General features: G+C 51.0%; 1 protein-coding gene across 3 annotated transcripts in view; it reads right to left on the bottom strand.

Annotated features, from left to right (window-relative positions):
- The window catches only part of LOC139059091 (homeobox protein abdominal-B-like), a 77,944-nt gene that overhangs the window by 9,972 nt on the left and 49,916 nt on the right, over positions 1 to 18,056 (bottom strand). For 2 of the 3 annotated variants that reach the window (XM_070536993.1, XM_070536992.1), the window contains exon 3: positions 579 to 644. The exons of the other annotated variant lie outside the window; for it this stretch is intronic. In XM_070536993.1, coding sequence (XP_070393094.1) covers positions 579 to 644 — 66 coding nt within the window. The remainder of the gene's footprint in view (positions 1 to 578; positions 645 to 18,056) is intronic. 3 annotated transcript variants of the gene reach the window in all.

Genomic DNA, 18,056 nt, shown 5'->3' with positions numbered 1-18,056 from the left:
CTCTACGCTGAACTAGTCCCTGCGTTTAACACTGGACCTGGACGCTGTAAGAGATGCATCATTAACTGACACCCTTACAGACGTAAGGGTGTGAGTTATAGATTAATCTGCACCCTTAAGTACCTTTAAAGGTGTAAATCGGTTTACAGTGGTACTAGTGCCAGCGCGTTCAATTATTGCCACGATGTGTTCAACTATAGCATGCTTCAGGACCGTTCTTGCGTTGCGATATCTTTCTGTGCGAGGTACAGGCAAGGATCCCTTTAAAGAGGGTGTGTCAGTTAATGGACAGCGCCTTTAAGCCGCCAGGTATAGCTTTAACGCAATCGCCCGTTTCAGTATGAGTTCTATGCGCTCTTGTTGAACATAGCGTCACAAGACGTCGCCGTCAACGGTGCTGCTTCCGTGTGCAACTCGGAAGTCAAGGTAATGCATTAACGGCAACAAATGCACGCATGAGAACACAAGCTCTACTAATATATCAGAGATTTATAGCAGACCGGTAATCCAGGCCCGGTATGGTATACGTGGCACTGAGGCCGCGCTACTGAGCATGCGCATAACGGGTTCCGACTCACCTGCGCATGCGCCAAACCCGTACTGCGCGCTGTACCGTGACCGGATTCCTGGTCTGCCGTAACTCTCTATTAATAGAACAGAAGTAAACAACACTAGTATACAACATACAATACAAAATAAACAATTGCAGGCACATGCGAAAGCAATAAGGGTAAGAAAGCGCCGTCATTCTTGATAAAAGCAACTACTTGGTGACAGACACTGCATACACTCAAGCCAAGAGCGGCCATAGGGAAAATTAATCATTTTTTCCTATTGAACAAGGCACTATTATTCTGTTGTAATATTACATTTGTGTTTCCCTTTGGTATACTCTTAATAGATGGGAAAGAAATAAAAGTGGAAGGACACAGAACATGCACGTGACGCGTGGAGTGCTCAACCACCAATTAAGATCCCTATCAGCGACGCCCCTCAACTCGCTCCTCTTTTTTTTCCTTTTTAGCGGTCAGATGCCTTTAAAACGAAGTGAACAAGACACTTACTATTTTTCGTTATATGGATTACTTCGTTATAAAGGTCCTGTTTCAGAGAACACTAAGGCAAAATAAGCATGTTTATTGCAGGAAATAAAGCTTTATTCCGAACATTCTGAAATATTTACTTTTAAAAGTGAATGTGTGTGCGTGTGCGTGGGTGGGTGTGTGTCTTTTCCTTCTGTACGCTCTGCTTGATTAACTGACTACTGCCGATATGATATTGCTGAGGGCAACATAGCGCTAAGTCCCGATAGTCACGCAAGTAAGAGCGCAAGGATGTCGAATCGAACAGCTTGAAGCGATCACTCTATTATACGAAGCCGAATCCTCGTCACTGTTCTCGGCGTAACCGACTAGACTCCATACTGCCGACACAAAGTTACAACAGAGAGTCCGTACGGGCGCATCTGCGTAACGTCGTTCTAAAAGACCAATAATTGTGACCACGAAATTGTGAACCAAAGACGTGTAGATTATTTCGGCAATAAAGCCGTATTCTTTGTAAAGCTCTTCGTTATAGCACTGGATCCTACGATATACGCGTGAGATGGAAATGTGGCCAGTTCAGGTTGCGACACCTTCGTTATGCTAATCATACCGCGTAAAGGCGTTCGTTATAATGTCATTCGAGATGTACTCGTTTATGCGCGCAGATGCGTAGAGCATGCGTTGAGCCACGGCGATCAGATGGAGACGGAGAGCAGCTGGTTACCAGCTCGCGCATGCTAAGCACGCGAGGTGGGAGAAAAAAAAAAAAAGTGCTCGACGCAGTTTCACACGCGCACAACATGTACACCAACGCTTCGCTCGAAAAACACAGGCCAAGTTCGAGCAATCACGAAATCGCTGCCACGCATGATCACATTGTCTCTCTCTGACTACACCTGCATGGCTTGGCTGTCGCTTCTGCTGTGCATAGCCGAAGCGCGGGAGAGAAGAAAATGCACGGACGTGCAGCGCTGATACAGCGATGCACCTGCACGGAACGCGCATGTTATGCATGTATACTCGGATAAGGAAAGATTTTGCCTCGCGCGAAATATACACACATTTCTGGCGTTCATTCTCTCTCTCTATCTCGCTGTACACACGCGCGCACACGCACGCACGCACGCACGCACACACAAACACACACACACACGTGCTTACGCGTTTACACGTGTTTTACTTTTTTCGTGCAAAGAATAAGAACTTGCATGACTACATGTCCGGGTGCATCTGTGAACGACGGCTATCATTCAACTATAGATGCAGATGCAGATTCTTGGTCTGTTTATGTTTCCTTTTCTTATTGTTCCTTTTCCATGATGTTACCTTCCTATGTGCCTGTGTTCGGATGCTAGCACTATAGAACGTAACTAATCTTTCTTATTTTTTTTTCAATTATGTAGACAACAGTGGCGCGCCATGGGCATTTCTGCAAGTGCGAACACAATTCGCTTGCGCCAAACGTTTGTTATTAGAGGTGTGCGAGTGTTCGAAGTTTCGAATACGGATTACGGACCGAATAGTCCCAGCTGCTATTCGATTCGTATTCGATTCAGGAATTCACTTTTCGAAGTTGTCGAATATTCGTTTATTTCTTATAAGTAACGGATAACAACACCTATTGGAGTCTCGCGGTAGACAGAACGATCCAATTAGTGACTTTTTCGAATGATTCTGCTACAGGAGAGCTGTGGTTCTTGCTGCAACAGCGAGCTACTGCTCAATAATCGCCAGTCATTCAACAGGAATGGCTCGCATTTGTCGAGCAACCCGATAAACGAAGTTGTTTAGATTTATTATTTTGTCAGTGTCACCAGATTTGCACACCCTTAGAACAATGTTAGGTGCTGTAATGGTATCACTGTCACACTGCTCCTCTTCAACGAACACAACACTGTACGCATATCTGGTGACGTGTTGGTCTTGTGTTTCATTATTGTCGTTGCTTAGGTGCCCCCGTTAATTGAAAACGGTTCCTTTTTTTTAATTTCGAAGCTCTTCTGTTGCCCTGACGTCTAACTGCGAATAGTATTACATGCACGTATCAAATATTGTACAGAAGCCAGATTTTCTTTTCACCAAGCGACTGCACGCGAACTTCATTTTCCATGTCGTTTTGGGAATGGGGAAAAAATACATATACATTCTACATTCTATTTGATATTCGATGGTCGTGCTTATAGAATATTCGTGTTCGAGTAGATTCAGAAATATTACACTTGAACAACCCCACTCCTTATATATCCACGTATGAAAAAGAAACAGAAAACCAGAAAGAAAAATAGGTCGATCTCGGTTGCATCATACTCTGCAACTCAACGCCGTATCGATACTAAGCTATAACAGCCGGTGGTTGACACATGTCTGCTCCGAAGGCGCAACGCCTTCGGGGCAGACATGTGCAGACAGAACACCACCCGATCAAGGAAAAGGGCCATCGCAGTTTGCAACACAACTTGAACTGCGCCAGTAACTCCTATAAGCGGATTCAGAACTTAAATACTTAGGAAGCGCTAACAACGCGGCTATCGAACAGCGGTAAGTGGCACGTCGTGTTTTGAGCCGAGCGTACGCATGCAACGGGCGCTCCGCTTTTTGCCGCACCTAACGGTACGGCTGCCGCCATCTGTAGGCCGAATGAGGAAACGCGACTTACGCAAAAAAAACAAAAACGAACCTGCCGCTGCTGCGTTGCGGCCGCTGGCTACTTGCTCGGCGCGCGTCGTGCGAGCTGCGGGCGAGGAAGCGACGCACGCCAGCGGCTTAAGCGCTGGGCAACGCGGGTCTGCCACAGTCTGGCACGGGCAGCGTAACGCCCGGGGCCTTGGCTTCGGCTTGGCTGAGAAACGAAACAGGCCGGCTTGCACTCGCGTCCCCCCCCCCCCCCCCCCCGCCACCGGCCGCCTCCAAAGCGGTCCAGCGAGCGTGGGCGCCAAAGAAGAGGCTGCCCGTAGCCGGCCTTCCCTCCTCCTCCTCCGTCCCCCCACAGAGTCGTAAAAGCGAAACCCAGGAGGACAATGGCGGAAAAGAGGCTCTTCTTTTCTGAGCTGCCTTTTATACCACGCCGCGCGCTTGGGAGGGGGAATGGAAGCAAGAAACGCTTCCACCCTCCTTTGACGCGCAACACAAGAAGACGCCCAAGGGGGAGAAGAGGGCCACAACAATAATGATGGCGGCCATACAGACGCCGGGGCAAAGCGGGCCGCCGGGACGAAGCACTACGGGAGAAGGGAGCACGCGCGAGAAAAGCCACGCAGCCGGAGAGAAAAGTCAGCGCGGTGGAGCCACACGAAGGTTTCGCGGTCGCAGATGTCAAAGTGGCAGGACTAGCCTGTTTACTTCACTCCTGCTATGCTTTGTTTTTGTTGGGTGGGTGTGTGCGTGCGTGCGTGCGTGCGTGCGTGCATGTGTGTGTGTGTGGGGGGGGGGAGGAGTGGTCACCACGCGCTGCTGCATATTGCTTTCCTTACCGCCATGGCGTAAGTACATGCAGGGTTGGCTCTAGCGCACCTATCACTAGTCATCTATGCTCGAAGGTCCTTCACTAGCCTCTCCACTTCATGGTCAGCTGACGAGATCAAACGTCTGTGAAGTCCGCAAGGAGAGGGCACAATCTACACTTGACACTCGGGCTATAAGTACTCGGATCCTGAATTCGGATCCTGAGACCGAACGTCCAGGATCCGAAACGAGACGAAATGTCCACTATTGCACATTCCGTCTCGTTGGACATTCAGGGGCGTTGAAAATTCAGGCCGCAAGTGGGCTGCGAGGCCCACATGTCGCCCAAACAGCGCTCACCCAGCCCATCTGCGTCAGTTGACTGCTATAAAGGTTAGTCTCCTTTTTTCGTGTTTGGTATTATTACTTACCTCACTCGTTTGAACTAAAGCCCCACTCGAAGCACTTTCTCGCAGCGCGCTTAAGCTGCAAGTGCATCGTCTCGTTATCGGGACTTCGTCGCGGCTATTCTGTCGATAACGCAAAGCGTTCCGCCGTTCCAGTACCTCGCTTCCGACATCGCAGGCACAACGAGCCACACGCGTTACCGTGTGGCTGAATAGCTCTCACTGCATAGAGCTATTGCGAACGCAGCGGCGTAATCGATGCAAGCGTTTGAAAGGCAAGGAAAAATGCGAAGTTCTTATCTCCGTTGATCTGAATGCGGAGGCACGGCGCAACAAGAAGGCAAAAGCAGGCGCTCCCGCTGTCTAGCGCCGCGGAGACTCGGCGGCGGAGACGCGTTCGGCATAAGGGCAACGAGGCAATAAGAGGCCTGCCTCTCAGGCCAGCCGCCGATGGCAGAACGGGTGCGAGATTCTAATGGGCGATAACATCTTCGCGTACATGCGTAAGTTCCCATGAATCTCCGCGTCCGGCGTCGAGACACTATTCAGCGCATACAGTACGTATATAGCATGCGACGGCGAAGCCGTGTTATAAGCTAGGCAAGTCAAGGCGCTATTCACTGCATCCTGTACAGTATGCGACGTCGAAGCAAAACATATACTGCGTTCCTGCCAAATTTACCGGTTGCTGATCGGTCCGAAACTGTGGAGTTCGAGTAAAAAAAAAAAAGCATTAGCAGAACCGGGTTCGCATTCTTGGCCGTTAATCGTTGCGGACATTTTTGGCGTGCCTCGGGGCAAGCGAGTGGAAATGGACTTAACGAGAAGGACGACGTGCGCATTCCCATCCTGTAAGCCTTACTTCAACGAAGCATCGCCTTCGAGCGCGCCGACAAGATACCCGTTGTTACGTCACGCAAAGTGAAACTGTCGCCGAGAGTGATCGATCGAAATTAACACCGCCAGCTTCGGTGACACGACAGCAAGACTGGAGCCACCCGCAGTGCAAATACGAGCTCAGGCTATCGCCATTACGCCAACATCTGGCCTTCAGTCACGTATTCCACTTCGTTCTTACTGTAGCGCTGACCACGCGCACACCTCCTCGCCCGTATACTATTATTTAAATGCGCCCCTTTGGAACCTCAGGCATTCCCTCCACTGCCCACCGGCCAACTTTCTTCGCGCGTTTTGTGCTGAGCTCCCATGCAGTAGCATCGCTTCTGGCCTTGTGTTGAACGCGTCCGGCCTTCGGCATACGGCTGAGGACTGACCAACTGCCGGTCTTACACAACTTTGCTTTTTTTATCCCTAGCCTCTCTACATCTTCTTACACCTCCTCCCCTAGCAGCATGCGCTTTTCTCCAAATCCCGGCACACGCCTACAAACAGGAGCACAACAGAGACAAGACGAAGGCACAAAGCTGACGATCCGCACCAAGGAGCGAGATCAGTCGTTCCCCTCGCCGCCTACCATCCCCAACCGAGCGCGGTCGAATCAGTGGCAATTTGAGCACGGACTCACGTTCGCGCCTCTTCCGGCAAAGCCTCGCAGGCAGACCTGATTGCGAAGAAACGTCCTCAAACACAACCCCGCCGGCATCGTCCCCCCTCCCCCTCCCCCCTGCCTTTTTCTTTCGCTACCCCTGGCTGCGCGGCAAAAGCAGCAGCTCTGCAGGACACGGCGAATGCACGCGCGATGGTGGCGGCACAAGCGTATAAGTGGACGAAACAGAGATATAACAAGAACACAGAAAGAAAGGTCATTTTGTTTGCACAAAGTGTCGCGGACGACGGAGAAGGGAGAGAAAAAAAAAGGGGGGGGGGGGTATGCGGCAGACGTTCGGAGTACCGATTACGACGTTTTACGTTTCGCCGTGTGCGAGCCTTGAAAGCCAAAAAAGTTCCAGTGTCCGGTCTGGACGCTACAGCTAGCGTGGCAAAAAAAAAAAAAAAGGAGAATTCATTTTGCTTTTTTTTTTAGATTCCTATGACACAGCTATAGCAGATGCACCATCTTGCATGCAGTGGTCGGCGAGCGGATCATTAGCGAAGGCGGTGCGAGAACCGATGACGACGATGATTATAAGACAAACAGAAGGCGCATGCTGTTTCAAGACAGTTGACACGAACCAGGGGTTTGGCGCATTATCTGTATGTCCGAGTGCAAAGTGTGAACTTCTCTCCTCCTTCAGTCTCCTTTCTTAGTGCAGGATAGTCAACCGTGGCCAGCCTGCAGTGGGTAACATCTCTATCTAAATTTCCCTCGTGACTTTCTCTCTCTGTCATGACAGGGACACCAGTTCGCAAGCCCGTAGCTCATCGGACTTCCGTTCTTTAGTGCAAGAAGACGCTTTTCAACAGAACGACACCACAGCTCTTGCGACCACGGGACATGACCACGTGACCCACATGAAATGATGACCGCGTCGATCGTGAGCTCGGATACATTAGCGCAAAACACGATTGTCGATTACTGCTGCGCCGCGGCCTTTGCGGACAAGCGCAATGGTCACTCACAGAGGTCGCAGACGCGGCAGAATTTAACTAGAAAATACTGTTGAGACAACAAGTTTGTAACTCGTAGCGCTCGACGACGCGGCAGACCCACACGCAATACATGTATATACAGCGCTGCATGTTTCTCTCTTTGTCCGGTTGTCGTGTGCGGCAACTTACTTCTACTGGGCAGTGCTCGGTGAAATCGAATGAAGACTCGCGTCTTGGTCCCGGGCCTTCAAACGAGACCACCGCCGTTTGCCACCGGGGCAGTTGAGTAGGGCGCTTTTGTAAGATCCGTGGGCGGTACACATAGCGAGCTGGGACACACACAAACAAGAAACGCGCGCCTACTCACTCCATCAGTGGCCCCGCACCCGCGGCGACCTACGCTACAGGCGGCCTTCGCCATCCTTCCACGCATCAAATGTTTGTTCAACAGCTAGTTACGGACTCCCACACCACGGACTTGCGTGTCCCCTGGCAAATTACGCGAGCTCATTCGAGCCCGATCTTCCCGCTGTCCACCCTTGCCCCAACGTGAGCAGCAGGTAACGGGTCGAGGTTTGCGTGCGCGCACAAGTGCTCTGTTCTATAGCCGCCAGCAGTTGCCGAATGGGGGGGTATATACAAAGACGAACGACGTGACCGACACGGTATAGCTACATACCACGCGGGGGTTCGCGAGGGGCGAGGGGGGGGGGGGGGGGTTCCCAACGGACGCGCAACGAGAACAAGCGCGCTGAGTGCTGCCGCAGCTGGTCACCATTAAACTCCTCACCTCTTGCGAGCGCGAAGCGTGTGCAAACACGCACGCACCACACACACACACACACACTCGCCGCAAGGAGAAGCCGGCGGCCTCGCGGAGCCGCCGCTCTCCTCCGCAGGGTGACGAGTGGGCAGCGCGAGCGAGCAGGCATAGCGCGCGCGCGCGAGATTGCCGCCAGCGACCGGGGTTCATTGGTATGCCGAGGACGCCTTCGCCTATCGGAGGTCTCCGACCGATCCACGGCGGCGGCGGCGGCGGCAGCCGTCCACCGGGAAGAAGGGGAACCGGCGGCCATAAACGGAGCCGAGCTTCGGACGCAACCGGCGAAGAATTTCGACGCCGCCGCCGCCAGCCGAATGCTTGCGCCGCCGACACAATCGCGCGACGCCGGGGCCCTTTTCTTTTGCTTGGCCCGCGCCTCGGCCTAGCCGCCTCGGCACTGCCCCGGGGAGACGAGGCCCGAAGACCCTCTCTGTGTGCACACCTCACGGTGGCCGCTTCGCGATGCCTGCCCCAGCCAGGCAGCCTCCCCTCGGGGGCTCCGCGGGTGCCTCAGTGCCGCCGAGAAGCGCCGCTTTATCGTCGCCCGCGCGCGGAGGGAAGATTTTCGACCGACAGTCGTGCGAAGCTCCAGCGTGCCCATCGCGTATTGTAATTAGCCGCCAGTGGTATGGAGAGACGCCAGGTAGTAGCGACAGAGAGAGAGAGAGAGAGAGAGAGAGAGAGAGAGGGCCTCTGCCTCGGGCCGCGTTCAATTATACTATACCCCTCTTGGCCAGAAAGAAGCACACTGACAACCTCTCCTCCTCGCTTTGATGGCGCGGCGGCTTTACTGGCTTCAATGCGTCTTTGCCTCCCCCCATCTTCCACCCCCGAGGCGTTGCGTGCTTTCCGAGGACGCAAAACGAATTGTCGCCACGGAGCGAACACTCCGTCCATTGTCGCCCATCTCGAAGTGTACGCTCGGGGCACTGGGGCCCACTATGCGTCGTTCAAAGCGGTCAGCGAAGCAGCCACCGGGAAAAGAGAGCGTCATCGCAGCAGCGGCCGGCCCAGGCAGTTCGCATACTACGCGGTTCCGAAACCGGCCCGACGTGCCATGCAGCCGTTCTTGCCTGGTCAACGACACGCGTGCACACCTGGTAGATCGCCGCTCCAGCACGCGCCGTGTCCTAGAACTAACTTGAGCACAAGCGTAAAGAAGGAAGGAAAGAAAGGAGGAAAGAGAAATAAAACTGGATATGCCGGGAATCTAAATCCCGTACATTAGCAAGAAAAAGACATTTCGGCCGATTCGAAATTAGGGCCCTTCGAGCGGCCAGTGGTGTACGTACAGGGCGGCAGGCCGTAAACGTGTAGCCGAGAGCGGTGGCAGCGGGCGCGCGACGCAAAGGCCACGGTGGCTCGGCACATGTGTGTGCGTGCAAGCGAGCGTGTAGCGAGGCAAATTATTGGCGAGATAAGCGCGCGCGAAACCCGCACGGCTGCAGCTGCCAGAGCGCGCGCTGGCGACGCCGTCGATCTCACCGCCACCCAGCACAGCACACAAGCATATTATGGTGCATCGGCACCGCCAGGCCATGGTGCGCAGCGTTACGTGACGTAAAAGACCCCCCCCCCCATCCACACACACACACTGCAGAGACTGAACGCACGCAACAGGGGATATGCGAGATTCTGAAAGCGCCCTTCAATATACACATGTCGTATACGACCCACAAGTGATTGCGGATGTCGCCCTATAAGTGTAAAACAAAGCAGGAGGGCAAGAGCTGGTGCCGCCTATCATGGCCACAGTATATCTTTCTTAAACTCTACACACTCGCTGTTTGCAAGCCCCCCGGCTCAATCTCAAGCAATATGTATCTTCCACTGCTCCGAAAGAAGCGCCCAGCCAACAAGCGCTTCGTTCCGAGTTCCCGCGTTAACGCACACGCGAGAACCTCCGGAGAAGCCGCCATTAGCACACGGGCGCGTCGCCGCAGCCGCAGCGTTGGCCCGTGCGCGCACATACGTCACAGGGCGCGCGCAAGGCGCGCATCCGGACCAGCTGGCGAGACGCACGTCTGCGCTGGGAAGCTGTGCCGCGAAGCGCAGAAGAGAGACGACCCCCCCACCCCCCCCCCCCTCCCCTCGATCGGTGCCGCGGCGTGGCAGGTGACGCCAGATCGAACAGCGGCAGGATGACGGCGTGTGGCCGTGTCTTTCCCGTTGCCGTCAAGGCAGCTATACCTATACGCATACGGACGTAGAGATACGCAACCTACGCCCGTTAAGGCTCTCCTAAAGATGACATCTTCGGCTTAGCCGGAGGATGTATACGAGACGCCACCTCTGGCGCGTGGTGGCTTGGATACCGTGGATTAGAAGCGAGATCAGCTGCATGACTGCCGGCAAGGAGGACTAGCCAAAAGACTTAAGTAAAAAAAAAAAAGACCAAACGAACACAAATCAAATTTTATTAATCACTTTAACTATAAGCTGAACCCTCTCTGGGGCGCTGTATGCACACTGCAGTTCAATAGATCCACACGTTCGTGAGCGCTAGTCAGGCATAGCAGATGTAATATGCAAATTTATTTTTGCTTTTCTTTTTATTCCCTTGCCGGTCAGCATTGTTGCCACATCAGAAAGCAGAGGCGAGTCAGATGAAGAAGGGAATGGGGGGGGGGGGGGGGACAAGGGCCACTTGAAAATTACCTGCAATTCAGCTTCTCTGTGGATCACGTGACTCTGTCGACCTTATCATTGTGATGTGTGTTGCTGTCACCTTAATAAATGGTTATGACAACTCGACGGAAGTTCATGTCTAAGCAGACGAGCCGCCAAAGGTGTCATATTTTGATGAAGTGTATACAAGAAAGTTCAAATGGAGCTAAACTCTTTCACTTAACAAACGCGCCCTGTTACTTCAACTTGGAGATTATAGAGGTAACGACATTTTAACTAACAAATCGGTATGTCATTACAGCATAGGCGGTCATCTGTAAGCGCAACAGAAAAACTCGGAAGCTATGGCCCGCGCAATGAGCAAAGGAACAAAAAAAAAAATATTGGACGTAATGTAAAGAGGCAGCGAAAATTCAAAACGCATCAGAGAGCAAGTGCAGTTAGCTTTAACTCTGCTAAGCTTAGGAGGACAAAGTGTAAGTTAGGCAGGACAATTGATGCATGTAGATGGGCCACAGGAGGTCTAGTTGAGTAATATCAGTGAGTCGTTGTTTATTACTAGCTAATAAACAAATCACCAGGTTTTCGCGAACTTGATGAATCACATCTCAGTGTCCACCGAAGCTGCATCTTTTGAACAGTTGTATTACATTTTTTTGTTTTGTTTTAGATGGCCGTAATTAAAACAGACGTTTTCAAACTTTGACAGCGTGTACATGGTCCCCCTTTCTTGCATTTAATCTTTTCGGTCGCCCAGTCCACTCTGAGAACGTGCGTATAAAACGTCTGCACAATGCTTTAAAATGGTGCAATAATTTTCTGCGAAGCTTGCGGTCAACTTACCAAATTTTACTACTGCTACGGATCCCGCAAACATGCCCAAGCAGTTGGTGCAGAATAGCTCCTGCTTGGGAGAGTTCGTCTTTGCTTCATACGAAGTGATTTTCGTATACAAAGAGCGAACATTCAGGTGTATATGTGCAGCACCTGTCTTTCGATTTATCGGCTCATTCCTCGCGCTAGTGCTTCCCTTTCCATTTCGTGAATCTTTCGCGAGTTATATCGTACAAATTTGCTGCCACGACTTATAGTTTCATGAGAATGCAGTCCAAACTTTCTACGCGTTTTATATATGACGCCGGAGAATGGGGAGAAAATAAGTTTGTGTTCAGGAATTACCGGCAAAGCCTGCAATTGACAATTATTCAAATCAGTACACGGGTTACCCCCAACAAGCCTCCCATTTTCACCAGCCGCGAACTCGATGCCGCATTTAGCCAAAACAGTGCAAAACCCGTAGCGTAACGGCTGTGCGAGACTTCCGAGCACATTTACCACGCTAACTTTAATAGTTACCAGTAACGTGACTACAACAATCTACTACAGGCAATTTTACTACACTTCTTACTACAAGAGAGAGAGAGAGATACAAAAAGGAAGGAAAGACAGGGAGGTTAGCCAGTGTAGGTACCGGCTAGCTACCCTGCGTTGAGGAAAGGGATAAAAGGGAATAAAACGTAGAGAATTTACTACAAGAGCCTCCATTAGCACACACACACGCACGAAACTTTTCGCACGCATCAACAATGTGCGGTGGTATAGTGGTGGCAGCGACGAGTGTATACTCAGTTACGTTCCAGGTCAGCACAACGAGCCACGGAGACAAACCGCGCACAAGGGCTGGCGCGCGCACTCTAAGTTTAGACCACGTGGGCGGCGACCTTGAAGCCGACCTCCGACCCGCTAACCCCTCGCGGATCCCCGTCACATCCTGCCGTGCGGTGCACAGCCGCACGAAACCGGCGGCATGTGGAAGCATGTCGTCTGCCTTCCGACCGACGACATTGCAGACGGGACGCGGGTGCAACGATACACACGCAGCCGCCGGCAAAACAACCAAAAAGCTGCGGGCCATCATCGTATACCGACGGACGCTGAGCGCAATACGCAACGGCGCACGGCACCGCAGCGTTCTTGCTTTGTTTCGTTTCAAATTTAATGTCGCTCTTTCGCGCACTGTCAGCAGCTGCGCTGAATGTCGGTTCAGCCTCACACACAACTCAGGTCAATGGCAGAAGCGCGATCAGTACGGGCGCCCGCAAATGTTCGCCCAGGCATTCTTTCAACTCTGCGCGCTCGCATTATAGCCAGAGAACAGGATGTCACCGGAAACTCCCGAAGCTTGCGAGTTTCACGGAGAACTTCGCTATACCGCTTGCCTGCGCGAATGGCGGTTCTCGCTTGGCCCCCGTGCAAGCGGTGATTCAGAGACGGCAATGATCGTTGCTGGCAAGTTGCGACACCACGCTTCGCGGTTCGCTTCGTGTGAGATCTATATGGTAACTGCGTTCAGCTTTCGCGGCGTTTACGTCGCTTGAAACCGTTTTTTATCGTTCGTAAACGACTATTGCGAAGCGCTGCCTTGTGATTAATAGGTGGGAACGCTTTCACACCAAACAGTGTCGACAGCGGTTGATGAGCCTTCTGAATGAAAACAGGTGCTATGATTTACGTCTCAACTGCCGTATTCCCCAAAATCCAGGCAGCCCTCGTCATTCGATCCCTCCACCGACCCCATCACCTCTACTTCCTAAAAGAAAAAAAGAAAAAATAAAATAAACAGAAAAAAGGAATATGCACTTTAAGTTGCGCGTACGTGTGCCCTTTATTTTTTATTAGGAGCTGTCGGGGTTCGAGCCGGTCTCGAGGCTAAGTCATTTGCGCGGCGTCACAAATAGGATATGGGCAGGAACCTTGTCAAGCTGCAAAAAAGCAGCTTTTAGTTCTTGTCCTAGTGTTCATTTTTTTTTGTAAATGAATGAATGCTAAATAAAGATTGATTGATTGATTGATTGATTGATTGATTGATTGATTGATTGATTGATTGATTGATTGATTGATTGATTGATTGATTGATTGATTGATTGATTGATTGATTGATTAACCCACCAAAAGAAAGATATGTTATGGCGTACAAAGAACATCACGAAGAACATCACCCGAGAAGGCACGAAGGAATCTGTAATAGAGCGAGTGGGTAACCTACATAGTGAGGTCATATGGCAACCAGTAACACAGCATACCATATTTTCACTATAGGTTTACGATAACACTGAATATTACAATATTGTGTTTCGCTAAAGAAAGCAGTACTCCCAACTGTTCTGATAGTTTGTGACTGTCTTTTCTTATTTCTTTCCATCGAAACACTGTGTCACACATTTGGCATCTTGGGAACAAAGAACATAAATCAAGGTTCTCAGATCCGAGGAAGTAGGATTAAGTCAATATATCTAAACGCCTTAAATAGCATGTGGTTTTAAACCACTGAGAGAATGTTCCCATGTTTCTACATCTTAAAAAAGAGAGAGAGTGGGAGAATCTCCTGGTCGCCTCTTCCGCCACTAGCCGAGGAAATAGAATCGCCCTCTTCCCAAAACACGTACAGGTGAGTTCGGCTTATCGTGAGGAGAGACACAGCATTTCGCCACACTAAGAGGGACAAGGTCATTTCCTACACGCTGGCCAGCGACGTCCTTCCACTCTATTTCCCCTATATCCCGTCACCTCGGGCTCCTCTACGCGCCAAAAAAAAAAAAAAATCATGGTTCATCTAGGATCACTGTGAAATCCCGCCTTGCTTTTCAATTTCTCGGCGTTCGCTCAGCGGTCGCTCATGTTCAGAAGCATCACCACGTCAAACCCACATACACAGGAACACATTTCACTCGCGCGGAAGACACTTTTTTTTTTTGCTTCTTAACCCTAGTGATCGCACGTTCTCCTCATCGCGCTGCTGCTGGCGTCCCTACCCCTCCCCCTCCTCCTTTCCTTCGTGGTGCTCGAGTAAGTAAGTATACGCACTCGCGCCGACCGATCCAAAAAGATTGCGTTTTCCTTTCGTGTAGCGGACAGAGTGCGTAAAGACTCGAAGAAATAAGGAACAGAAAGAGAGGAGCGCTGTATATATATACACACACATACACACGCGCACAGCGCAGGGTGGTATATGGTTGGAATAGAGAAGCGTAAAATTTACGACCACCTGCCAAATGAAACGAAGTGGAAGACAGATAAATAAAGGAAATAGTCAAGAAAAAGAAACACGAGCGAAGAAGCTGATTTCATCTTGGCCACCTTGAGAAGCAAGTTGGAAACACCTCTTTCAGCCCCTTCTCCTTTCCAACCTGCCATAGCCACCCCCCCCCCTCCCCATTCTTTTTTTTTTTTCGATGTCTCCGGTGCACCGCCTCGCTTGCGACGCAAGAGGGCTCTGCAAAACGGATGCTCGTTCTCTTGTTCTTTTTTTTTTTCTGCTCCTTCTGATTTTCCGAACCGAAGCCCGCGGCGATATTGGCCCCGGGAATGCCACCGGGCCCCGACGGCTCTAAACAGAGATGGAAGCCAAGCAGCCACAAGGAAGAAAACGGAACAGGAATAACGCAGAGAAAGAAGGAGGGGAAGCCGCGAGTTGAGAAAGAGGAGGAGGAGGAATTTGAAACATTTCAAGAGAGACTGGAGAGCCTGCTGTAGCTGCCGGAGGTGAGACTGCTGGTATATACCGACGTCGCAACCGCACCGCGGAGCAGAAACCAAAGGGATTGCGACGCGCCTTGCAGAGAGGATCCTTGCTTTCGCTCGACTTCGCCCCCCCCCCCCCCCCATTTTCTTCGCCGACACGACACAGTTGAATTCCTGCCAGTAACTTTCCGGGTTTTCCTACAAGCACGAAGCGAAAGGAAGAGAAGCATCTTGTCTATCTTTTTCTTTTCGTTTTTGAAGAGATCCTCCTACTCTTGCAAGTCAGGCAGGAACCGGGGCTCGGAACCTGGTGTTCCGAGAGGAGCTCGGCTACGCGCGATTCTGGCGAGGCACACAGCGAAAGAAGTGTATCGAATCTGCTTCGGGCTTATCGGACACCGTGAGTCACGTTGAAGGGACGTGGCTTCACTCAAGATGCTGCAACGCCCGCAAAGCGAAACCAATCGCGTTACAGACGAATTTTGACGTCCCAAAGCTATACGCACCAGGGATGTGAGGGACGCGGTATATGTTTCAGGATTTGGGATTAACCTCGACCATTTAGGTACAGTACGTACGCCACCGCAGGCCCAAAGCTGTGTGACAGACTGACAATGAAAACGCCTTTTTTTTTTTTTTCGTCAGTTTGCGGACGGCCGCCCATTCGCTGGCATCGATCGGACGATTAAAGAACCGAAGTGAATGCGGCTTCTCTTCGAATGTCCGAAGCGCGGTTGCTGCTTGGGCGTGTTATTGTGTAGACTGCGTCGCCAGGGGGGTCCGCACATGTTACTCTCCGCGCCTCATTCGTGGATATTCACCTCTCCTGCTTTCTTTAGATTAAGTCTGTCGCAATAAATGAAATGCACGTCATTAAAAACAAGAAAACCCCCTTTGCTGAACGCTGAGCAGTGCCCGTTTTATGATGAGTCGCTCAGACGTGACGGAGTTGCATCCGAATGTCTCACGATTTCGGCAATCCTCATTCTGATTAGATCGAAACACGAGCGAGGATGCATTGTCTGGGATCGAACTACTGTCTAATTTGTACAGCCTTGAACGGATTCAAAACAAAGCTGCAAGGGTTAGATTTAACGGCTGTGCTACACTACATTCACCCTCCCAACCAACAAAAAGTTAACGCGATCGTCGAGTAAGTCGATCACTTTCCCTAGGCAGAAAATCTAAGCGGATACCAAGTCCCATTTTACTCTTCACTGACAAACTTGTTCTCGACCTCAATCAGTATCCATCACCCCTAGCAACAAGACGCGCAGCTATCGAATTAAGCCACGGTCCCTGTCACCGTAAGCGATACGTTCAAGTATACGGTCGTTTTATTATTTTTTTTACTGGTTTGAGGAGTGATTACATAATGTTACTGTTTGCCGAATGTACCAAACGTCCCCACTGGGTTGACTTTATGTACAACTGAAAATGTAAATGCTTTCTTTCTTTATCCCCCCTCGTCGGCCCCGCGTGTAGACGGCCTGTAGTACGTAGTAAACTTAAAATATAATCTTTAAAATAAACAAAGGAATGCAGCCTGTCTCATAAGAAGCAGATTTTTTTTAAGCACCGTCGAGTGTAGTGCCTCTTACAGCAGCAAGTGACGAGGTGGATGTGTCAGGACGATCCGGTTTCGACAAATGCGACGACGGTGACAGCGGCGTCCGCGGGCGAAGGTGGAAGGGGGACGAGACAGAGAGAGAGAGTAGGCGTTAATTTCTGCACGCCGTGCCGGGCAGACCGTATATACATGTTTATAAGCCCTGTGAGAGAGCGCGAGCGGACGCGCCATGGGCGACAGCAGTCTCCACAGTCTTGTTTTATGCTCGTTAATGGAGCTGTAAAAAGCGACGTTAACTGCTCGCTCGACCGATACGCGCATCCACCGCGAGAAAGAAGGACAAACGTCTCCAACTCCCTCCCCCCCCCCCTCCGCCCCTGCGCGCGCGCCAACGTAATGCCTTCGGAAATCTCTCCATCCGCGCAGCGATATCCGCATCGAACACCATAAAGATATCGCGCCGTTCTCCCGCTCGGCGATCCAAGAAGCACGAGCTCCCCTTCGGGTTTCAACGGCCCCGCTATGGCCGTTCTCTTCTATGACGGCGCGTTCCCTTTCCTTTCTTTGCCACTTGCTATCGTTTTCTCGCTGCTCTTGTATTGGACGTCACGGATAGCCTTCCTCGGTGATCATTGTACTGAACGGCTTTGAGGTTCGACCAAATCTCGCCTGTTATAATGACTGTATACCGCTTAAGTGAAACACTAAGTAGGGGTGCTAAGCTACAGTGATTAATAAATTCCACTTGTAGAAACACGTTATAGATGGAAAAAGTCGCGGTCGACTAATTCACCGGACAGTGATTGTGTAATAACGGTGTCAGCGCTCATCGCGACGCATACATATAACGGCGATGCTCGTCTTATCTTCGAAGAATTACATAACGAAAGGAAGCGGATACATCAGCCACCTTTCAATTGCACTGGAAAGTACGTAATGCGGTCCTCTTCCCTCTAAAATGGCATCAACGTCTCGGAAATTGCAGATGTGAGATTTCTAGGGGGCTTTTGTTTTTATTTCCATACTTGCGATATAGCGAAAGGGTTGTCGCACTTGAATTCCTTTCTGTCTTTATCGGCCGTGTATCTGCCAGAATGCCCTTTATCTTGGAATCAACGCCTGCAATGGTG

Source organism: Dermacentor albipictus, chromosome 4 (assembly GCF_038994185.2).
Source record: "Dermacentor albipictus isolate Rhodes 1998 colony chromosome 4, USDA_Dalb.pri_finalv2, whole genome shotgun sequence".
Classification (NCBI taxonomy): Eukaryota; Metazoa; Arthropoda; class Arachnida; order Ixodida; family Ixodidae; genus Dermacentor; species Dermacentor albipictus.
Note: the sequence above shows the minus strand (reverse complement) of the source record. Positions and strands in the feature narration are given on the sequence as shown.